The sequence below is a fragment of the Giraffa tippelskirchi genome, chromosome 8, assembly GCF_054371585.1.
Source record: "Giraffa tippelskirchi isolate mGirTip1 chromosome 8, T2T-mGirTip1v1.2.pri, whole genome shotgun sequence".
NCBI classification, from domain to species: domain Eukaryota; kingdom Metazoa; phylum Chordata; class Mammalia; order Artiodactyla; family Giraffidae; genus Giraffa; species Giraffa tippelskirchi.
This window is the reverse complement of record NC_137282.1, coordinates 142,511,501-142,534,539: the sequence shown is the minus strand read 5'-3', so window position 1 is coordinate 142,534,539 and position 23,039 is coordinate 142,511,501. Positions and strand designations below refer to the sequence as shown.

General features: G+C 46.8%; 2 protein-coding genes across 7 annotated transcripts in view; both read right to left on the bottom strand.

The window, feature by feature from the left end:
- Positions 1-672: 672 nt before the first annotated feature.
- On the bottom strand, positions 673-4,275 carry LOC145518369 (BOLA class I histocompatibility antigen, alpha chain BL3-7-like). Of its 3 annotated transcripts, XM_081522698.1 has the most exons (8): positions 4,164-4,275; positions 3,588-3,848; positions 3,102-3,377; positions 2,221-2,496; positions 1,994-2,104; positions 1,529-1,561; positions 1,340-1,387; positions 673-1,176 (listed from the first exon to the last, which is right to left on the bottom strand). In XM_081522698.1, the coding sequence occupies exons 1-8, from the start codon at positions 4,225-4,227 to the stop codon at positions 1,172-1,174; spliced, it is 1,074 nt and encodes a 357-aa protein (XP_081378824.1). In that variant the 5' UTR covers positions 4,228-4,275; the 3' UTR covers positions 673-1,171. The 3 variants fall into 3 exon arrangements, with proteins under 3 accessions (XP_081378824.1, XP_081378825.1, XP_081378826.1); XM_081522699.1 differs by lacking the exon at positions 1,529-1,561; XM_081522700.1 differs by lacking the exon at positions 2,221-2,496.
- An 8,396-nt stretch (positions 4,276-12,671) lies between these two features.
- LOC145518361 (BOLA class I histocompatibility antigen, alpha chain BL3-7-like) overlaps positions 12,672-23,039 on the bottom strand; it is a 68,375-nt gene continuing 58,007 nt past the window's right edge. Inside the window, exons 1-8 of one of the 4 annotated variants that reach the window (XM_081522656.1) lie at positions 19,052-19,153; positions 18,477-18,827; positions 17,992-18,267; positions 17,109-17,384; positions 16,882-16,992; positions 16,417-16,449; positions 16,228-16,275; positions 12,672-16,066 (exon numbers count right to left, since the gene is read on the bottom strand). In XM_081522656.1, the coding sequence (XP_081378782.1) occupies positions 16,062-16,066; positions 16,228-16,275; positions 16,417-16,449; positions 16,882-16,992; positions 17,109-17,384; positions 17,992-18,267; positions 18,477-18,606 (879 nt within the window). In that variant the 5' untranslated portion in view covers positions 18,607-18,827; positions 19,052-19,153 and the 3' untranslated portion in view covers positions 12,672-16,061. Of the gene's footprint in view, positions 16,067-16,227; positions 16,276-16,416; positions 16,450-16,881; positions 16,993-17,108; positions 17,385-17,991; positions 18,268-18,476; positions 18,828-19,051 lie in introns of those variants that run through there. The other 3 variants (XM_081522649.1, XM_081522657.1, XM_081522652.1) reach the window with 3 other exon arrangements.

Below are 23,039 nucleotides of genomic sequence, written 5' to 3'. Positions count from 1 at the left end.
AGTCTGTTCTCTGTATCTGTGAGTCTGTGTCTGTTTTAATTTTATTTAATTCAAATAGCCGTATGTGACTAGTAGCCAGCATATGGATAGTGCATGTCTAGAATGTCCTTAACTTTCACTCTCTTCCTCCCAAAAGTTATTGTGTGATCCATAGATTGATGCATATTAAAATACAGCCTTTACATGAATATAGTGGGTTTGTCTATGTGGGTCTTAGATACAGCCTTAAAATGTAGCATGCACAAAAAGTTTCATTATCTAAGCAGACCATGGTATATCACCTTAAGGTTATAAGATCCCACAGGCCACAGAGCAACTAAGCTAGCACGCTATAACTATTGAAGTTCGCCTGCTCTGGACCCCATGTGCCACAATCCATGTATGGTAAAGGAGCAAGGAAGCTCCCTCGTGCTGCAACTAAGACCCAAAGCAGCCAAACAAATATATATATATTTAAAAAAACAAAAGAATAAAGAGTGGGGAAGGAAGTAGTAGAGGGCTCTGAGGAGGGAGGAGGAAGTGAGCTGACTCATGAAGTGGCTTCTGGAGAGTGCAGGGTGGGGGCCAGTGAGATCTGAGCTCAACAGCTTAGACAGAGATGGTTCCAGCACCTGGGCAGCAGCCAGAAGATGAAAATAAACTCGAAGTAAATGCAACCAAATATCTCCTGTGTGACGATTACAGTTCTTTTAATTTTGTCCTTTATCACTTTCAACACTTTGTAACTTATTTTACAGTGAATATTTATTTTATTATATTATGTGTTATATATACATCATAGTCAGAACTTCATTTAAATTTTTAAGAAAGAAGGCAGGTGGGTAGAAAAGTGAAGAGCTGGGGACACAAAGCTGGGTGTCCTGGGCTCCATGCCCAGGCTCCGGGCAGTGACTCACACGGTCTTTTCTTCTCTTCTCAGGACCGAGTTCTCTGTGGAGGCCAAGCAGAATCTTAACCTCCTTTTGAGACATGCGGTCGTCTATTAGGACTTTGTCACCTCTTTGACAAATCCAGGAGTTTGGGTTGGAAGAGGTCGGCAGTCTCCCCACCTCTTCATGTTACGCTAATAGGAGCACAGACCCATTCAGATGCAGCTGCAGAAACAGGAGTCTGGGGATCTGACGTCACAAAGTGGGACCGAGCACCACTCAGTCCCCACAAGGCAGCTGTCTCACACTGTGAGAGAAAAGAAGCAGGAACCAGTTCAGGTCAGTCATGTAAGGGCTGACATTCTCCACAGCCCCCCACATGCTCACATGTCCCACTCAAAGATCCCCACCACCCAGTGTGTCCCCTCTGCTTCAACTCCTCCCCCAATCTAGACCCTCCAGAGTCTCACCTTTAGTAACTGTGAGAGACACATCAGAGCCCTCGGTACTGTCACTGCCTGGAGGAGAACAAGACCAGGACGTGGTGAGAACCGACAGGAGAGAAACTGGAGAAGGCACTTTGAGGAGCGTGAGTCCCCCATGCGCCCCTGTCTGCACCCTCACAAGGGTCTCAGGAATCACACCCCCTCTGTACTTACTAGCAGTCTGGGTGTAGCTCCCTCCTTTTTCACCTGTGAGAAGAAAGTATCACGTGAAAGACCATGGAGCAGACTGAGTCATGAGATCCTAGAGGAACTCCCTAGTCCTGGATGACAAAGAACTTCTCAGAACTGTGACCAAAAATTCAGGACAGGCTCAGGGACATGAAAGAAGGAGATGTGGAGGGACTGGACCACCTGCCCTCCTGGAGGTCTGTCCTCAGCAGGGACATTCCCTTCTGACCTTCAAATGCTGAGAAACAGGCCCCGAACTGGAATTATGAAGATGAAAAACTTGTCTTTCATTTTCACATGTACTTTACAAAAGGGTCAGTCTTAGTATCAGCTCAGATTCCACATGTGTGTGGAGGGTACGTTCCAGTAACGAGGCAGGCAAACTTCCACCTGGGCCAGAAACCTGCCCAGTGAGACAAGAAAACTCCGATCCCTCCCTCCCTTCCCTACCTGAGTGCTTCTTCCTCCAAATCACACCGCCAGTCACCACAGCTCCAGTGACCATGAGGAGAACCAGGCCAACAATGATGCCCATGATGGAGATGGAGGGCTGAGGAGGTTCTGTGGAGGAAAGGGAAGGGACCCAGACTTCAGGTTTCAGTCCTGACCTGGCTGAACGTGTCCAAAAGGGCTCCTGCTTCATCTGAGAGGAAGTTCCATTCCTACCCCCTCCTTACCCCATCTCAGGGTGAGGGGCTCCTGAAGCCCCTCGTGCTGCACATGGCATGTGTATCTCTGCTCCTCTCCAGTAGGCACCACCAGGGCTGCCCACTTCTGGAAGGTTCCATCCCCTGAAGGCCTGGTCTCCACAAGATCCATGTCCTGGGTTTGGTCCTCCCCGTCACGCTGCCAGGTCAGTGTGATCTCTTTAGGGTAGAAGCCCAGGGCCCAGCACCTCAGGGTGACCTCATGGTCAGAGATGCGGTGATGGGCCACATGTGTCTTTGGAGGGTCTGAAGAGGAAGAATCAGAAAATTCACACTCCATGGGCCACTGAAGCAGTACCACAACCATACTGAGAATGGACGAGATAATGGGTTTGAAAAGCAGCAGCACAAACACCAGACACCAGCCTGGACTCTGGGGTCTGGGAAAAACTCCTAGTCCTTAGAAAGTTCTGGAGTCAGGGTGAGTGCCAAGGTAGAAGACTCCATGTAAGGGGAAAATACAGAGTAATGGTCCTGATTGGGTGGAGGCTGAATGGTTCAGAAAAGCTGGAGTCTGGCCTCCTAAGATGTTCTCAGGGTGAGAACAGGCCTTGAGAGAGAAAGTCATAGTTCACAAGATGGCAGTCAGGGTCAAAGGGCACTGCTGACCAGTTATTTCAGGGATGCTTTTCTGCTTCTTCTCCAAAAACACTGAATGCTTTAACTGTCCCTCAGAGAAGTGGGGCCACTGGTGTGTCACTGTCTTGTACAGAATATGAAAACCTGGGGGGATTCCCCGCTCTCCAGACAAGAAGTTGGGGCGGTGTTCCCAGAAGGACCCCATTTTCCTCTCCTGGGGGAAAGCCGGCTCCAGCCTGAGAGGAAATCAGGGAGTCCGGTGCCCCTCATACCTGCGCGCAGCAGCGTGTCCTTCCCGTTCTCCAGGTGTCTGCGGAGCCACTCCACACACTTGACCTCCACGGAGTTCCCTTCGAACTCTGCCTCACCGGAGGTTTGCCACTTGAGCTTTTCGATCTCAGCGGTCGCGTCCCCCGCGGTCCAGGAGCGCAGGTCTCGGTTCAGGGTGATGTAATCTCTGCCGTCGTAAGCGGTGTGCCAGAACCCGCGGAGGAGGCGGCCGTCGGGCCCCACGTCGCAGCCAAACATCCACTGGTAGGTATGAGACCCTGACCCGCCCCGACCATTCGCGGTGATTAAACCCAAACTGAAAATAAAACCGGGTCAAGTCTCCGCCCCCCACTTCCCCCGGCTCCTCCCGAGTCGGGGGTCGGTGAGTGTCCTGCAATGTCGGGGTGACCCTCGGACCCAGAGATTCGGACCCCAGCCAGTCCCTGGGGGTAGGGGTCGTGACCTGGACCCGGGCCCGCGTCGCTCACCGGCGTCACTCTGGTTGTAGTCGCCACGCAGTTTGTTCAAGCAATGTCGGGATCTCTGTTGACGTTCCTCGACATGTCGTGTCAGCTCTTCCCAGTATTCTGGGTCCATCCACGGCGCTCCCGGCTCCATTCTCGGATTCGGGGCGTCGCTGTCTAACCGCGCGACCTGCGTGTCGTCCACGTAGCCGACGGCAAAGAAACGCGGCTCCCCGAGGCCGGGCCGGGACACTCCGGTGGTTAAATACCTCAGAGAGTGGGAGCCTGGGGGCGGGGAGGGATGAGACCGGCCCGACGTTCCTCCCGGGGCGGGTCCCCGCGCAGAGGTCATGGGCCCGGGAGTGGGGAGGGTCTAGGGGCACGTGAGACCGAAAAGATCGGAGAAGGACCGGGACTTCTTGGGGGAGAGAAATGGGGGCGGGAAGCAGGGGAGGGACAGGACGGGACCAGGTGTGAGAGGACGGGTCTGGGCAAGGGCGGCGGGGTGGCTCCTTCTCTGGGGGTCCTGCCCCCCACCCACCCCGGGCAGTCCCCTCGCCCCTTCCCGCAGAGGACGTTCCCTCCCGACCCCGCACTCACCCGCCCGGGTCTCGGTCAGGACCAGGACCCCCGAGAGCAGCAGGAGGAGGGTTCTCGGCCTCATGAAACCTATCCTCCGGGTCTGGGGAGAAACTGTGTCCCCGCGGAGGGTGGGGGTGGGGTATCGGTGGAGACTTTATAACCTGGAACCGCGGGGCCGCTGATTGGCTTCTAGAAACCAGACACCCAATGGGAGTGAGAATTAGGGCCGCGACACGAGTGTCCGGGCAGAGAGGCACAACACAGTTTGAGAAGAGAAAGGGAAACTCGAGGAGACTAGGGATCCCCAACACAGACAGTCCGCTCCCCAAACAAGGCCCTTGACTCTGAGAACCTAAGATCCTGGGAACCAGATCCGATACCTGGGACTTTGCCCTGATCCCTCCTCTCCTGCACCGAGAACTCTGCAGTCACACTGTCCCCGAGTCCTGGCCCAGCGACTGTGTAGTCAGATATTTTCAGAGCATTTTGGTCAGGATATTTATACAGTCCTAAAAATTAGTGAGGACCCCAAGGATAATTTTGTTTATGTGGTTACTTCTATCGATATTTTCCGTTGTAGAAATAACAGTTTAAACATTTTCAACTAATTTATTTAGGATAATATTAATAACCCATGATTTTTATATAAAAAGTAACTGTTTCTCCAAATAAACTCTATAGTGAGAACAGTGGACGTTTTTTCATATTATATTTTTGCAAGTCTTTTCCTCGTCTGTCTCACTGGATTTTATGTGAGCTTTTGCATTGAATCCATTATTTTGATTGAAATCTATGAAAATAAAAAGCACCATACATATGTAGGAGTAATATTTATAATAATTTTTCCTGTTATTTTTGGATGTTTATCTTTGATACAAAACTAAAACTACACAAGTGATAGTTTCTTAAAGGTTATTTTCTCAGTGGACCTGAAACAATATCACTATTTCTTATTCTGTTCCATTATAATCCATAAGCCTATTTTGCACACTGGATGTCACTTGTCCTAATGTAAGATTTTTTAAAAATAATTCACTGTTTCACTAAGTTTTATAGATCTTCCAGTGTCTTTCCTTCTTTCAAATAAAAAATTGCATTCCATGAAAAAGAGGGTAGTTTAGCTCATACAAATGATTTTCCTTGGAACATAGAACTTTAGAATGTAGCACAAATGCTTGATGTATACTTCCCATGTCATCATAGAAGATAGTTCTTTTTAAGAAAAGTAACCATTTATTAGCATTCTGAGATACGACTGTAAGTCTATTATTTTCCTAAAAGAAGCAGCTTATTTTTACAGTAGGGAAAACAACAGAGCAGTATTTGTGCAAGTCATATATTAAGATTAGAACACCATTTTCTGAATTTTGCTTAGCCATGAAAAACTTGAAAGGCCAATATTCACACCAGTTTTTTTTTTTTTTAAGTATTGATAGTATTTGATACTATGAAATAGCAAACCAGGGAAACAGGAGAGCGACCTGTATTAAGTATTAGCAGTCAATAAAGTCTAAAATGATGGTAAGACACTAGCTACCAGGTAATCCAGAAAGATTGTTCTAAGGGAAAGAATTGCAAATGCAACATTTCTGAAGGAAGCATTAAAAACGGTTAGAGCATTTATGTCATTAAATGTTATATCTCAAAATGAGGAAGCTGACGTTCAGATTGACCCAAAATAATTCTAAAAAAGAGTGTAAGATTCATTAATATTAAATCTCATTAATAACATTAATGAAAAGATTATTAAGAAGAAGTGTCAAGAATATACTGAAGATACAATATTGTAAAGTTAAAAAAAAAAAAAGAATATACTGAAGAACTCTACAAAACAGATCTTAAAGACCCATCTAACCACGATGGTGTGATCACTGACCTAGAGCCAGACATCCTGGAGGGTGAAGTCAAGTAAGCCTCAGGAAGCATCACTATGAACAAAGCTAGTGGCACTGATGGAGCTCCAGTTGAGCTATTTCAAATCCTAAAAGATGATGCTGTCAAAGTGCTGCACTCGATATGCTGACAAATATGGAAAGCTCGGCAGTGGCCATAAGACTGGAAAAAGTCCGTTTCATTCCAATCCCAAAGAAGGGCAATGCCAAAGAATCTTCAAACTACCTCACAATTGCACTCATTTCACACACTATCAAGATTATGCTCAAAATTCTCCAAGCTAGGCTTCAACAGTACGTGAACCAAGAACTTCCAGATGTTTCAGCTGGATTTAGAAAAGGCAGAGGAATCAGAGATCAAATTGCCAATATCCGTTGGATCATAGAAAAAGCAAGAGAGTTCAAGAAAAAATCTGCTTTATTGATTACACAAAAGCCTTTGATAGTGTAGATCACAACAAACTGTGGAATATTCTTCAAGAGATGGGAATACCAGACCACCTTACCTACCTTCTGCAAAACCTATATGCAGGTGAGGAAGCAACAGTTAGAACTGGACATGGAACAATAGACTGGCTCCAAATTGGGAATGGAGTACATCAAGGCTGTATATTTTCACCCTGCTTATTTAACTAATATGCAGAGTACATCATGTGAAATGCCAGGCTGAATGAAGCACAAGCTGAAATCAAGATTGCCTGGAGAAATATCAATAACCTCAGATACACAGATGACACCACCCTTATGGCAGAAATCCAAGAACTGAAGAGCATCTTGATAAAAATAAAAGAGGAGAGTGGAAAAGTTGGCTTAAAACTCAACATTCAGAAAACTAAGATCATGGCATCTGGTCCCATCGCTTCATGACAAATAGATGGGAAAACAATGGAAACAGTGAGAGACTTTATTTTCTTGGGCTCCAAAATCACTGCAGATGGTGACTGAAGCCGTGAAATTAGAAGATGCTTGCTCCTGGAAGAAAAGCTATGACCAACCTAGATAACATATTAAAAAGCAGAGATGTTACTTTTCGACAAAGGTCCATCTAGTCAAAGCTGTGGTTCTTCCAGTAGTCATGTATGGATGTGAGAGTTGGACTATAAAGAAGGCTGAGCGCCAAAGAATTGATGCTTTTAAACTGTGGTGTTGGAGAAGACTCTTGAGAGTCCCTTGGACTGCAAGGAGATCAAAGCAGTCTATTCTAAAGGAAATCAGTCCTGAATATTCATTGGAAGGACTGATGCTGAAGCTGAAGCTCTAACACTTTGGCCACCTGATGCAAAGAACTGACTCACTGGAAAAGACCCTGATGCTGAGAAAGACTGAAGGCAGGAGGAGAAGGGGACAACAGAGGATGAGGTGGTTGGATGGCATCATCGACTTGATGGACATGAGTTTGAGCAAGCTCTGGGAGTTGGTGATGGACGGGGAAGCCTGGCGTGGTGCAGTGCATGGGGTCGCAAAGAGTGAGAGACGGCTGAGAGACTAAACTAAACTGAAAGGGGAAACCAATTAGGAGGTGGGTCTGCTTTTAAGGCAGGAGAGCCTTGAGTTTTCACTCCTGTATCTTTTCCTTTCTTCCTGCGGACTTTTGTCCCTGTTGTGGAGGGTGGTGGCAGCAGGGACAGGTGATGATGTTCATGGAATCAGAGGAGGAGTCCAGCAAGAGCTGGGAAAAAGGAGGCAAAAAAGGATGGGTGTGTCTTCCCTCAGAGGATGGCCGAATCTGACCTTGGAGCAACTGAAAGAGAATCTCTGAGGGAATAAAAAGCAATTTTCTGCAACCAGCTGGTCAGTTATTTATTGGTTTTTCTTTTTCTCCAGAGCCCATTAGCCTGCAAGCCCTGGATCAATGCTAGATGGAGCCAACTGATCATAATGGCCTCACACACCCAGGATAGTCCTCATGTCCGACCCCAGCTCCATCAGTTTAACAGGGGAAGCTTAGAATCTGGAGCCAGGAGGCCTGAATTCAGTTCCTAGTTCTGGTCTTAATAGCACGTTTTCTTTCATGTGTGTTCCGTTATTTATCTTATTATTTTAAAATTATTTTTATTTTATTTTTAATTGGAGAGTACTTGCATTACAATGTTGTATTGGTTTCTGCCATACAGCAGTGTGAATCAGCCACAAGTACACATGTATCTCCTCCCTCTGGAACTTCCCTCCCACCTTCTCCATCCCACCCCTCTAGGTCGCAGAGCATGAGGTTGAGCTTCCTATGTTATACCAAAACTTCCCACTAGCTTTTTACACATGGTAATGTATATGTTTCAATGCTACTCTCTCAATTCGTCCCACCCTCTCCTTCCCTCACTGGGCCCACAAGTCCATTCTCCACGTCTGCGTCTCTATTCCTGCCCTGTAAATAGGTTCATCAGTACCATTTTTCTAGGTTCCATATAGATGTATTTTTTGCTTTATTGTTATTATTTTTGAAGATAGTTGATTCACAATATAACACATTCCTTCTTGAGGTCTCCATTTCTTCATCTATGAAATGAGAAAACTAATGTTTATTTCCAGTCATAGCTGGGATGATTAAAAGCATTAATATATTTGAGGTGGTTGCATCTGCATGACACTAGTAACTAATATTACTTTTGCATTTTATATTATAATAGGGCACATGGACAATAAATTATTACCAATAAGCTTTATCTGCCAGTTTCCTTATTGTGGCTTCTCCTGAGATGACTACTAGCAGATTTCTGGAAATCTAAGGTTCCCTTCACCCTTGTCACAGTCATATATGCATTACTTCATGCCTGCAACATCTGTATAATTTCATATTAAAAGTTGTCATTGCTCTTTAAATATACATATGTGGATTGCATTTTGTTTCACGTGCCTGGGAGGGGAGAGCGTGTAAGATTCTGGGGAAAAGGAGAGTTTTATCTCAGCCTTGAGGAAGCTCTAATAATTCCCCACCTCTCTCTCCCTCCAGTTCCCATTGTCTGACAGGTTCAGCATAAAGGGCTGGGGGATAATGCAGTGGGACACCTGAGGCCAGTGTTCAGTGGCTGATCCTTGGGGGGGAATCTCCCCTGAACAGTTGTCACCCTCATGTGATGAAGCAGAGCTGAAGAGCGATGTCGGGAGAGGGGACAGGACAGGGCTTGGGGGCTTCTGATTAGGAGGACTAGGGGGCAGTCTGCTTCTAGGGAGCCATGACTCTTGAGGATGAGTGTCCTGAACTAAGAGAGTAAAGGAGGCCAGAACGTGTAGGCATCAATCAAGCAGCAGCATCTCCCTCCATCAGCTCAGACTGATTTCCACAGGGCAGATGGCAGGTGAGACTTCTCCATCGGACCCTCAGTCGTTCTGACTTCTGCTGTGGGGGCACACAGGTGAGCGGTGTGCTCCTTGGTCAGGACAACCTTAGCCCCACCCAGGTAAAGCATTTGTGGCAGCGTGTTCTAAGGGGCACCTCCCACAGACCCCAGACAGATGACAGGAGCACTCTCTGCAGCAGGACCTGACTGGACGCAAGAGGGTGACGAAGGGTTGTCCCTAGTCAGGGCCCGTTCTCCCCCTGCCTGGTGCACATGATGCACAGTGAGTAATGGGAATAGAGAACTCATTCCATATCTGTTTATCTGAATGGGATGATATATTCTTTCATGGTTTTATTCAAGGTTAATCTCATTCACGCAGTTGTGCATGCATGTTTCCATTCGCGTATTCTTGCATTTTAGTAAACTCTCAAGTGTCATTTGTTGTACTCAGCTTTCATTAAGCATAAACTTTCATCCTTATTCATTTTCTTGGGTGATTATTTAATCAAAGGCATAACTGTACATTAAGAAGTCAAATATCTGTGCATGATTTCTCATGATACAGACTCTTGTTATAATCTTGATTCTTCTCAATTTCTGCTTTCCCATTGGCGACCACGTTGAATAATTTTTAGCTGATTCTTTTGGCTTTTATTTCTAAATCTCTAAACACGATGCCTTATTAGAACTGCTGCTTGATTTTTCTGTCACAGCCACTGTCTGTCGCATCACACAGTGGCTGATGCAATAGTTAATAGTCATTGCTTTCTTTCACTCTTCCCATTCCTTCAGTTTCCCAGCTTATTCTTATATTGATCATACTTAGTTCATTCAGCTTTTTCTTTTCCATGAGCAATAGACTTGTCAACTAAAAAGATGCTCAACTTCAGACTTGTGAGTTAAGTTTTATTTGGGGCAAAATGAGGACTGCAGCCTGGGAGACAGCACCTCAGATAGCTCTGAGAAACAGCTCCAAAAATGTAGCGAGGGAAGGTCAGTGTATATGATTTTGGTGAAGGGGGAAGTTCAGTGCAATCAAGTACTTATCTTCCAAAGGTTTTCTGCTAGTCACAAGGAGCTGATCTCACCATGAAGGGATTTAATGCTTTTCTACATATGAGGTAGTGAAGCGAACCAAAGGATGGGAAAAGATCAGTATTCATTCCAATCCCAAAGAAGGGCAATGCCAAAGAATGTTTAAACTACCGAACAATTGTACTCATTTCACATGCTAGCAAAATTATGCTCAAAATTCTTCAAGCTAGGCATCAGGAGAAGGCAATGGCACCCCACTCCAGTACTCTTGCCTGGAAAATCCCATGGACAGAGGAGCCTGGTAGGCTGCAGTCCATGGGGTCGCTAAGAGTCGGACACGACTGAGCGACTTCACTTTCACTTTTCCCTTTCTTGCACTGGAGAAGGAAATGGCAACCCACTCCAGTATTCTTGCCTGGAGAATCCCAGGGACGGCAGAGCCTGGTGGGCTGCCGTCTATGGGGTCGCACAGAGTCGGACACGACTGAAGCGACTTAGCAGTAGCAGTAGCAGGCATCAGCAGTATGTGAACTGAGAACTTCCAGATGTACAAGCTGGGTTTAGAAAAGGCAGAGGAACCAGAGATCAAATTGCCAGCATTTGTTGGATCACAGAGAAAGCAAGGGAATTTCAGAAAAACATCTACTTCTGCTTCACTGACTATGCTTAAAGATTTTCACTGTGTGGATCACAACAAACTGTGGAATAATCTTAAAGAGATGGGAATACCAGACCACCTTACTTGTCTCCTGAAAACCTGTATGCAGGTCAAGAAGCAACAGGTAGAACCATACACGGAACTACGGACTGGTTTAAAATTGGAAAAGGAGTATAATAAGGCCGTAGATTGTCACTCTGCTTATTTAACTTATATGCAAAATACATCAGGCAAAATGCCAGGCTGGATAAATCACAAGTTGGAATCAAGATTGCCAGGAAAATATCAGCAACCTCAGATAAGGAGATGATACCACTTTAATGGCAGAAAGTGAAGAAGAACTAAAGAGCCTCTTGATGAGTGTGAAAGAGGAGAGTGAAAAAGCTGGCTTAAAACTCAACATTTAAAAAACTAAGATCATGGCATCCAGTCCCATAACTTCAAGGCAAATAGAAGGGGAAAAATTGGCAGCAGTGACACATTTTATTTTCTTGGGCTCCAAAATCACTACAGACAGACTGCAGTCATGAAATTAAAAGATGCTTGCTCATTGGAAGGGAAAGTATGACTAACTTTGACAGTGTATTAAAACGCAGAGACATCACTTTGGCAACAAAGATCCATATTGTCATAGCTACGGTTTTTCCAGTAGTCATGTACAAATGTGAGAGCTGGACCACGAAGAATCCTGAGGGCCAAAGAATTGATGCTTTCAAATTGTGGTTCTGGATAAGACTCTTGAGAGTTCCTTGGACAGCAAGGAGATCAAACCAGTCAATCCTAAAGGAAATCAACCCTGAATACTCATGGGAAGGACTGATGCTAAAGCTGAAACTCCGATACTTTGGCCACCTGAAGAGAAGAGCCGACTCATTGGAAAAGACCCTGATGCTGGGAAAGATTGAAGGCAAAAAGAGAAGGTGGGGACAGAGGATGAGATGATTAGATAGCATCATGAAGCCAATGGACATGACCTTGAGCAAACTCTGGGAGATAGCGAAGGACAGGGAATCCTGGCATGCTGTAGTCCATAGGGTCGCAAATAGTCAGACACGACTTAGTGACTGAACAAGAAGATGATGCAGGAACGGAGATCACAAAATCAGTTCTTAAAAATAATCTCTCTAAAGACCCATTCCACTTGTTTCCCTGGGGCACAAAGGACTTCATTCTCCTCCCTGCACTTCCTCAGGGTGTGTCGAAGGTAAACAGCTATAGCAGCCCAGGATTCAATCTCTGGAGAGGCAGATGGCAGATGCCCTCAGCAAGTGCCAATTTTAGCTGACACACTCGTGTAAACTATTACCTCTCACTTTCTGCACAACCTCTTGTTCTCCCTGAGTTAACAATTGCCTTTGTATTTGCTGATTATGTTCTATGAAGCTCTCATGAATTCAGCTCTAGTGATTGCTCTGTTTGCATGACTCTTTGAAGAAGTGTGGATACTTTGGATATTCCATCAGTTTTTCCTTTTCTGGAAATGTCGTCCTGGACCCTTCTGACATGCTCCCACCTGGTCTGGATTCTTCTGCATCTGGAGCAGAGCCTTCCTCCTAGGATCTCCCTCCACTTCAAAGTGCTGTGGATACTGCATAGCACAGGGAACTCTACCCAACATTCTCTAATGGCGTATATGGGGAAAGAATCTAAAAAAGACTGAATATATTTATAGCTGATTCATTTTATTGTACTGCAGAAAGTGACAGAGCATTGTAAATCAACTGCACTCCAATGAAAAGAAAACAAAAAAAAACAAGTAAGCAAGCACCTCTCTACCCTGGATGTCATTTATTAGTCACTTGTCTTTCAGCCAAACCCGAGTGCCTGCAATGTACCAGGTCAAGTTCCAGTCCCACATCTTTGCTCTAACAATTGACATTTGACATTCTTTTCCATCCCTCTCTCCCCCACACCTGATGAGGAGCATTTCCAGATTAGGAGAATTCCACACTGAAAGAGTCTTGGTAGGAGGCAGAGACCACCTTCCTCCATTAAAGAAGAAAACCCACTTTCCCAAATATTCTTGCCAGAGCACACAGCATGATGCTGAGGTCCCACCACTCAGGTGACCACATGTCAGACTCTACTCAGGCCGTTGTGACATGGAGAAGCTGGAACTATGCAGGATGTATCTGACAAGGGTGTCGAGAGTGGGAGTCACACCACCTCCAGTTGTCGGGAGCCTCAGTGATGGCCGTCCTCAGCGCAGGGTCCACGTCCAGCACGAGGGGCTCACTGTGTAAGCAGTGACACTGTGCCCCAGCAGGGGCGAAAGTTCCTTTGTGGGACCTGGCCTGGAGTGGACACTGTGGATCCTGTTCCCATGGAGCTATATATATATAGTACTGTATGTCTAATTTAATTTGGATCCCATTGTTAGCTCCAAGAATGAGTGAGGAGAACTCAACCTGGAGAAGAGTTTCAGAGAGCAAGGATTTCATTACGCTGAACTGTGAACCACTGCCTAAGTCTTCATGTGGAGTAAGAACCACATTATTTCTCAACAACACACCACATAATTGACAATATAGGTATTCCCTTTTCTTTCTGAAGAAAAAAAAATGGTTTTAAATGTGGATTTAAGATCCCTCTCTGGCCACTCGCTTTCATATACCTCAGGGGTTCCCAAATTGGCTGATCATCAGAATTGCTTGTGGGGCATCTTACGAATTGCTCAGCCTCTCCCCAGAACCACCTTCTCAGAGTATTAGGACAAGATGAAGGGATTGCTTATTTAAAAACCTCTGTATGTGAGGTTAATACACAGCATGTGGGAATCCTGGTCTACGTACATTCTTGCTACTAAAAGTGTGATCTGAAGACCAGCAGCATCACCACCAACCTTATTACAAATGCAGACTCTCAGGCTCTACTCCCGACTGTCTAGATTTAACTAAGGTCCAGGGGAGCACCAGCATCTCCACCCTGGACACCACACTAATCCTACAGGCTCCTCTACTGCATCGCTCACCCTTCACCTCCTGATTCTGCACAGCAGTGAGACTGATGCTTCTTGTGAGCAGTCACACCAGGACATCTTCCTTTCAAACCATCTTATGAGTCCACATCTTTCACAGACATCAGACACCTTCTAATATGCTGGAGGCCCACATGATCTGCCCAGACACTGGATCTCATCTCAATTCCTTGCTCCTCCAGCCAAACCTGCCTCCTGGCTCTTCCTTGAACACAGACACTCTCCTGCCCTTGTGCATTTGCACTGGAGGCTCCTCGCCTGGAGAGAACTTCCCCCAGACACCCTTGTGGACATTCTTTCATGTCCTTCACATCTTTACTCAAATATCATCTCCTCAACGAGGACTACACTGACCACCCTAGTAAAACAGCCACATTGCCTGTACCCACACACTGATACTCTCGGTCCCTTTCCTCAAAGCACTTGCCAATCCTTAGGCAGACACTTTCCTCACTTATTAGGCTCACTCTGCCCCCTTTCACCAAACACAGGGCACGAGGCCAACAAAGTGTGTCTGTTGTTAGTTCACTGAGGTTTCACAAATGCAAAAATAGAGCATCATCTATCTGGCACACAACAAATACCAGTTGAAGCCTCCATATTCTATCTTTAGCAATGTGAACTCAAGCCACTTGCTCTCTCGTGGCAGCTACAGCACAACATCCATTCACACTGACATCAATGCTGCCTGTACTTCCCCCACAAGAGCTGATCACTCCTCCCTCCCACACCGACAGGTCTGCACTCTACACATAATGATATCTTCTCTTCAGAAAAGATACAAGGCTGACAGGTTGCATATTCCAACCTGATATGACTATTCAGTTCAGTTCAGTTCAGTCACTCAGTCGTGCCCGACTCTTTGTGACCCCATGAGGTGCAGCATGCCAGGCCTCCCTGTCCAACAACAACTCTTGGAGCCCACCCAAACTCATGTCCACTGAGTCGGTGATGCCATCCAACCATCTCATCCTCTGTCGTCCCCTTTTCCTCCTGCCCTCAATCTTTCCCAGCATCAGGGTCTTTTCACATGAGTCAGCTCATCGCATCAGGTGGCCAAAGTACTGGAGTTTCAGCTTCAACATCAGACCTTCCAATGAACACCCAGGACTGATCTCCTTTAGGATGGACTGTTTGGATCTCCTTGCAGTCCAAGGGCTCTCAAGAGTCTTCTCTGACACTACTGTTCAATAGCATCAATTCTTCGGCAGTCAGCTTTCTTCACAGTCCAACTCTCACATCCATATATGACTACTGGAAAAACCATACCTTGACTACACAGACCTTTGTTGGCAAAGTAATGTTTCTGCTTTTTAATATGCTGTCTAGGTTGGTCATAACTTTCCCTCCAAGGAGTAAACGTCTTTTAATTTCATGGCTGCAATCACCATCTACAGATTTGGGAGCCCCAAAAAATTAAGTCTCTTACTGTTTCCACATCTATTTGCCATGAAGTGATGGGACCAGATGCCATGATCTTAGTTTTCTGAATGTTGAGCTTTAGGCCAACTTTTTCACTCTCCTCTTTCACTTTCATCAACAGGCTCTTAGTTCTTCTTCCCTTTCTGCCACAAGGGTGGTGTCATCTGCATATCTGAGGTTATTGATATTTCTCCCAGCAATCTTGATTCCAGCTTGTGCTTCCTCCAGCCCAGCGATTCTCATGATGTCCTCTGCATAGAAGTTAAATAAGCAGGGTGACAATATACAGCCTTGACGTACTCCTTTTCATATTTGGAACCAGTCTGTTGATCCATGTCCAGTTCTAACTGTTGCTTCCTGACCTGCATAAAGATTTCTTAAGAGGCAGGTCAGGTGGTCTGGTATTGCTGTCTCTTTCAGAATTTTCCACAGTTTATTGTGATCCACAGTCAAAGGCTTTGGCATAGTCACTATTAGGCACCGCTTTATAAATCCAGGAGTTTGGATCGGAAGAGTTCAGCAGTCTCCCCACCTCTTCATGTTTCGCTAATAGGAGCATGGACACATTCAGATGCAGCTGCAGAAACAGGAGTCTGGGGATCTGATGTCACAAAGTGGGACCAAGTACCACTCAGTCCCCACAAGGCAGCTGTCTCACACTGTGAGAGAAAAGAATCAGGAACCAGTTCAGGTCAGTCATGTAAGGGCTGACATTCTCCCCAGCCCCCCACATGCTCACACGTCCCACTCAAAGATCCCCACCACCCGGTGTGTCCCCTCCTCCAGCTCCTCCCCCAATCTAGACCCTCCAGGGTCTCACCTTTAGTAACTGTGAGAGACATATCAGAGCCCTGGGCTCTGTGACTTCCTGGAGGAGAACAAAACCAGGATGTGGTCAGAACGCACAGGAGAGAAAATGGAGAAGGCACTTTGAGGAGGGTGAGTCCCCCATGGCCTCCTGTCTGCACCCTCACAAGGGTCTCAGGAATCACACCCCCTCTGTACTTACTTGCAGTCAGGGTGTAACTCCCTCCTTTTTCACCTGTGAGAAGAAAGTATCACGTGAGAGACCGTGGGCCAGACTGAGTCATGAGATCCTAGAGGAATTCCCTAGTCCTGGACGACAAAGAACTTCTCAGAACTGTGACTAAAAATTCAGGACAGACTCAGGAACATGAAGGAAGGCGACATGGGGGGACTGGACCACCTGCCCTCCTGGAGGTCTGTCCTCAGCAGGCACATTCCCTTCTGACCTTCAAAGGCTGTGGAACGGGCCCCGAACTTGAATTACGAAGATGAAAAATTTGTCTTTCATTTTCACATGTACTTTACAAAAGGGTCAGTCTTAGCATCAGCTAAGATTCCACATGTGTGTGGAGGGTACTTTCCAGTAACGAGGCAGGCAACCTTCCACCTGGGCCAGAAACCTGCCCAGTGAGACAAGAAAATTCCAATCCCTCCCTCCTTTCCTTACCTAAGTGCTTCTTCCTCCAAATCACACCTCCAGTCACCACAGCTCCAGTGACCATGAGGAGAACCAGGCCAACAATGACGCCCATGATGGGGATGGAGGGCTGAGGAGGTTCTATGGAGGAAAGGGAAGGGACTCAGACTTCAGGCTTCAGTCCTGACCTGGCTGAACGCGTCCAGAAGGGCTCCTGTTTTATCTGACAGGAAGTTCCATTCCTACCCCCTCCTTACCCCATCTCAGGGTGAGGGGCTCCTGAAGCCCCTTGTGCTGCACATGGCATGTGTATCTCTGCTCCTCTCCAGAAGGCACTACCAGGGCTGCCCACTTCTGGAAGGTTCCATCCCCTGAAGGCCTGGTCTCCACAAGCTCCATGTCCTGGGTCTGGTCCTCCCCGTCACGCTGCCAGGTCAGTGTGATCTCTTTAGGGTAGAAGCCCAGAGCCCAGCACCTCAGGGTGACCTCATGGTCAGAGATGTGGTGATGGGCCACACGTGTCTTTGGAGGGTCTAAAGGGGAAGAATCAGGAAATTCACACTCCATGGGCCACTGAAGCAGTACCACATGATCATGCTGAGAATGGATGAGATAATGGGTTTGAAAAGAAGCAGCACAAACACCAGACACCAGCCTGGACTCTGGGGTCTGGGAAAAACTCCTAGTCCTTGGAAAGTTCCGGAGTCAGGGTGAGTACCAAGGTAGAAGACGCCATGTAAGGGGGAAATACAGAGTAACGGTCCTGATTTGGGTGGAGGCTGAATGGCTCAGAAAAGCTGGAGTCTGGCCTCCTAAGATGTTCTCAGGGTGAGAACAGGCCTTGAGAGAGAGAGTCATGGTTCACAAGATGGCAGTCAGGGTCAAAGGGCACCGCTGACCAGTTATTTCAGGGATGCTTTTCTGCTTCTTCTCCAAAAACACTGAATGCTTTAACTGTCCCTCAGAGAAGTGGGGCCACTGGTGTAGTCACTGTCTTGTACAGAATATGAAAACCTGGAGGGATTCCCCGCTCTCCAGACAAGAAGTTGGGGCGGTGTTTCCAGAAGGACCCTATTTTCCTCTCCTCGTGGAAAGCCGGCTCCAGCCTGAGAGATCAGGGAGGCCCGGTGCCTGTTATACCTGTGCGCAGCAGCGTGTCCTTCCCGTTCTCCAGGTGTCTGCGGAGCCACTCCACACACTTGACCTCCACGGAGTTCCGTGCGAGCTCTGCCTCACCGGAGGTTTGCCACTTGAGTTTTTCGATCTCAGCGGTCGCGTCCCCCGCGGTCCAGGAGCGCAGGTCTTGGTTCAGGGTGAAGTAATCTCTGCCTTCATAAGCGGTCTGCCAGAACCCGCGGAGGAGGCGGCCGTCCAGCCCCACGTCGCAGCCAAACATCCACTGGTAGGTATGAGACCCTGATCCGCCCGGACCATTCGCGGTGATTAAATCCAAATTGAAAATAAAACCGGGTCAAGTCTCCGCTCCCCACTTCCCCCGGCTCCTCCCGAGTCGGGGGTCGGTGAGGGTCCTGCAATGTCGGGGTGACCCTCGGACCCAGAGATTCAGACCCAGCCAGTCCCTGGGGATAGGGGTCGTGACCTGGACCCGGGCCCGCGTCGCTCACCGGCGTCACTCTGGTTGTAGTCGCCACGCAGTTTGTTCAAGCAATGTCGGGAACTCTGTTGACGTTCCTCGACAAAGCGTGTCAACTCTTCCCAGTATTGCGGCTCCATCCACGGCGCTCCGGGCTCCATTCTCGGATTTTGGGCGTCGCTGTCGAACCGAGCGACCTGCGTGTCGTCCACGTAGCCGACGGCAAAGAAACGCGGCTCCCCGAGGCCGGGCCGGGACACGGTGGTGTAGAAATTGCTCAGGGAGTGGGAGACTGGGGGCGGGGAGGGATGAGACCCGGCCCGACGTTCCTCCCGGCGCGGGTCCCCGCGTCAGAGGTCATGGGCCCGGGAGTGGGGAGGGTCTAGGGGCACGTGAGACCGAAAAGGTCGGAGAAGGACCGGGACTTCTTGGGGGAGAGAAATGGGGGCGGGAAGCAGGGGCGGGAAGCAGGGGAGGGACAGGACGAGACCAGGGCGGAGGGGGCGGGTATAGGCGAGCGAGGCGGGGTGGCTCCTTCTCTGGGAGTCCTGTCCCCCCCACCCCCGGGCGGTCCACTCGCCCGTTCCCTCCCGACCCCGCACTCACCCGCCCGGGTCTCGGTCAGGAGCAGGACCCCCGAGAGCAGCAGGAGGAGGGTTCGCGGCCTCATGAAACGTATCCTCCGGGTCTTGGGAGAAACTGTGTCCCGGCGGAGGCTGGGGGTGGGGGTGAGGTATCGGTGGAGACTTTATAACCTGGAACCGCGGGGCCGCTGATTGGCTTCTAGAAACCAGACACCCAATAGGAGTGAGAACTAGGGCCGTGACACGAGTGTCCGGGCAGAAAGGCACAACACAGTTTGCGAAGAGAAAGGGAAACTCGAGGAGACTAGGGATCCCCAACACAGACAGTCCCCGCCCCAAACAAGGCCCTTGACTCTGAGAACCTAAGATCCTGGGAACCAGATCCGGTACCTGGGACTTCGCCCTGATCCCTCCTCTCCTGCACCGAGAACTCTGCAGTCACACTGTCCCCGAGTCCTGGCCCAGCGACTATGTAGTCAGATATTTTCAGAGCATTTTGGTCAGGATATTTATACAGTCCTACAAATTAGTAAGCACCCCAGGGATAATTTTGTTTATGTGGTTACTTCTATCGATATTTTCCGTAGTAGAAATAACAGTTAAAACATTTTCAACTAATTTATTTAGGATAATGTTAATAACCCATGATTTTTATATGAAAAATAACTATTTTTCCAAATAAACTCTATAGTGAGAACAGTGGACGTTTTTTCTTATTATATGTTTGCAAGTCTTTTCCTTGTCTGTGTCACTGGGTTTTATGTTAGCTTTTGCATTGAATCCATTATTTTGATTGAAATCTATGAAAATAAAAAGGACCATACATATGTAGGAGTAATATTTTTAATAACCTTTCCTGTTATTTGTGGATGTTTATCTTTGATATAAAACTAAAACTATGCAAGTGATAGTTTCTTAAAGGTTATTTTCTCAGTGGACCTGAAACAATATCACTATTTCCTATCCTGTTCCATTAAAATCCTTAAGCCTATTTTGCACACTGGATGTCACTTGTACTAATGTAAGATTTTTAAAAAGTAATTCACTGTTTCACTAAGTTTTATATATCTTCCAGTGTCTTTCCTTCTTTCAAATAAAAAATTGCATTCCATGAAAAAGAGGGTAGTTCAGCTCATACAAATGATTTTCCTTGGAACACAGGACTTTGGAATGTAGCACAAATGCTTGATGTATACTTCCCATGTCATCATAGAATATAGTTCTTTTTAAGAAAAATAACCATTTATTAGCATTCTGAGATACCACCATACGTCTATTATTTTCCTAAAAGGAGCAGCTTATTTTTACAGTAGGGAAAACAACAGAGCAATATTTTTGCAAGTCATATATTAAGATTAGAACATCATTTTCTGAATTTTGCTTAGGCATGAAAAACTTGAAAGGCCAATATTCACACCAGTTTTTTTTTTTTTAAAGTATTGATAGTTTTTGATACTGCTGCGGCTGCTGCTGCTAAGTCGCTTCAGTCGTGTCCGACCCTGTGCGACTCCATAGATGGCAGCCCACCAGGCTCCCCCGTCCCTGGGATTCTCCAGGCAAGAACACTGGAGTGGGTTGCCATTTCCTTCTCCAGTGTTTGAAAGTGAAAAGTGAAAGTGAAGTCGCTCAGTCTTGTCCGACTCTTAGCGACCCCATGGACTGCAGCCTACCAGGCTCCTCTGTCCATGGGATTTTCCAGACAAGAGTACTGGAGTGGGTTGCCATTGCCTTCTCTGCCGGGAGCCAGCTACGAGATCCCCACTCATGACAGAGTCATGAGGAGAAGGACTGACGAGCAGAGCAACTCAGGCCTCAGGGATTCTCGAGAGGCTGCCTCAGCGCTCACCTTAAAAATGAGATCGCTCTTTCTGACGCTTGCTATAATAAACCTCTTCTTATTTTCTGTGACTTAGGCAAAAGGCCTTTCCTGATTCCCTTCTAAAACATATCATTCTGAAACCTCAAATCAACAAGGCCCCTGAACGGTCAGTTCAGTTCAGTCGCTCAGTCGTGTCCGACTCTTTTCGACCCCATGAATTGCAGCACGCCAGGCCTCTCTGTCCATCACCAACTCCCGAGTCTACACAAACCCATGTCCATCGAGTCGGTGATGCCATCCAACCATCTCATCCTCTGTTGTCCCCTTCTCCTCCCGCCCCCAATCCTACCCAGCATTAGGGTCTTTTCCAATGAGTCAACCCTTCGCATGAGGTGGCCAAAGTTTTGGAGTTTCAGCTTCAACATCAGACCTTCCAATGAACACCCAGGATTGATCTCTTTTAGGATGGATTGATTGGATCTCCTTGCAGTCCAAGGGACTCTCAAGAGTCTTCTCCAACACCACAGTTCAAAAGCATCAATTCTGCGGCACTCAGCTTTCTTCACCGTCCAACTCTCACATCCATACATGACCACTGGAAAAACCATAGCCTTGACCAGACGGACTTTTGCTGGCAAAGTAATGTGTCTGCTTTTAAATATGCTATCTAGGTTGGCCATGACCTTCCTTCCAAGGAGTAAGCGTCTTTTAATTTCATGGCTGCAGTCACCATCAGCAGTGATTCTGGAGCACAAAAAATAAAGTCTGACACTGTTTCCACTGTTTCCCCATCTATTTCCCATGGAGTGATAGGACCAGATGCCATGATCTTAGTTTTCTGAACGTTGAGCTTTAAGCCAACTTTTTCACTCTCCTCCTTCACCTTCATCAAGAGGCTCTTTAGTTCTTCTTCACTCTCTGCCATAAGGGTGGTGTCATCTGCATATCTGAGGTTATTGATATTTCTCCCAGCAATCTTGATTCCAGCTTGTGTTTCTTCCAGCCCAGCGTTTCTCATGATGTACTCTGCATATAAGTTAAATAAGCAGGGTGACAATATACAGCCTTGACGTACTCCTTTTCCTATTTGGAACCAGTCTGTTGTTCCATGTCCAGTTCTAACTGTTGCTTCCTGATCTGCATACAGGTTTCTCAAGAGGCAGGTTAGGTGGTCTGGTATTCCCATCTCTTTCAGAATTTTCCACAGTTTATTGTGATCCACACAGTCAAAGGCTTTGGCATAGTCAATACAGCAGAAATAGATGTTTTACTGGAACTCTCTTGCTTTTTCGATGATCCAGCGGATATTGGCAATTTGATCTCTCGTTCCTCTGCCTTTTCTAAAACCAGCTTGAATATCTGGAATTTCACGGTTCACGTATTGCTGAAGCCTGGCTTGGAGAATTTTAAGCATTACTTTACTAGAATGTGAGATGAGTGCAATTGTGTGGTAGTTTGAGCATTCTTTGGCATTGCCTTTCTTTGGGATTGGAACGAAAACTGACCTTTTCCAGTCCTGTGGCCACTGCTGAGTTTTCCAAATTTGCTGGCATATCGAGTGCAGCACTTTCACAGCATCACCTTTGAGGATTTGAAATAGCTCAACTGGAATTCCATCACCTCCACTAGCTTTGTTCGTAGTGATGCTTTCTAAGGCCGACTTGACTTCACATTCCAGGATGTCTGGCTCTAGGTGAGTGATCACACGATCGTAATTATCTGGGTCGTGAAGATCTTTTTTGTACAGTTCTTCTGTGTATTCTTGCCACCTCTTCTTAATATCTTCTGCTTCTGTTAGGTCCATACCATTTCTGTCCTTTATCGAGCCTATCTTTGCATGAAATGTTCCTTTGGTATCTCTAATTTTCTTGAAGAGATCTCTAGTCTTTCCCATTCTGTTGTTTTCCTCTATTTCTTTGCACTGATCGCTGAGGAAGGCTTTCTTATCTCTCCTTGCTATTCTTTGGAACTCTGCATTGAGATGGGAATATCTTTCCTTTTCTCCTTTGCTTTTCACTTCTCTTCTCTTCCCAGCTATCTGTAAGGCCTCCTCAGACAGCCATTTTGCTTTTTTGCATTTCTTTTCCATGGGGATGGTCTTGATCCCTGTCTCCTGTACAATGTCACGAACCTCTGTCCATAGTTCATCAGACACTCTGTCTATCAGGTCTAGTCCCTTAAATCTATTTGT

Bases quoted from the DNA above. Each gene is read 5' to 3' on its own strand.
- LOC145518369 (XM_081522698.1), bottom strand. From the start codon at position 4,227: ATGAGGCCGAGAACCCTCCTCCTGCTGCTCTCGGGGGTCCTGGTCCTG. The intron at 1,562-1,993 runs GTAGGGAAGGGA...TTCTTCTCACAG, and splicing joins TTGGAGGAAGAAGCACTCAG to GTGAAAAAGGAGGGAGCTAC. The intron at 1,388-1,528 runs GTAAGTACAGAG...GTTCTCCTCCAG, and splicing joins GAGCTACACCCAGACTGCTA to GCAGTGACAGTACCGAGGGC.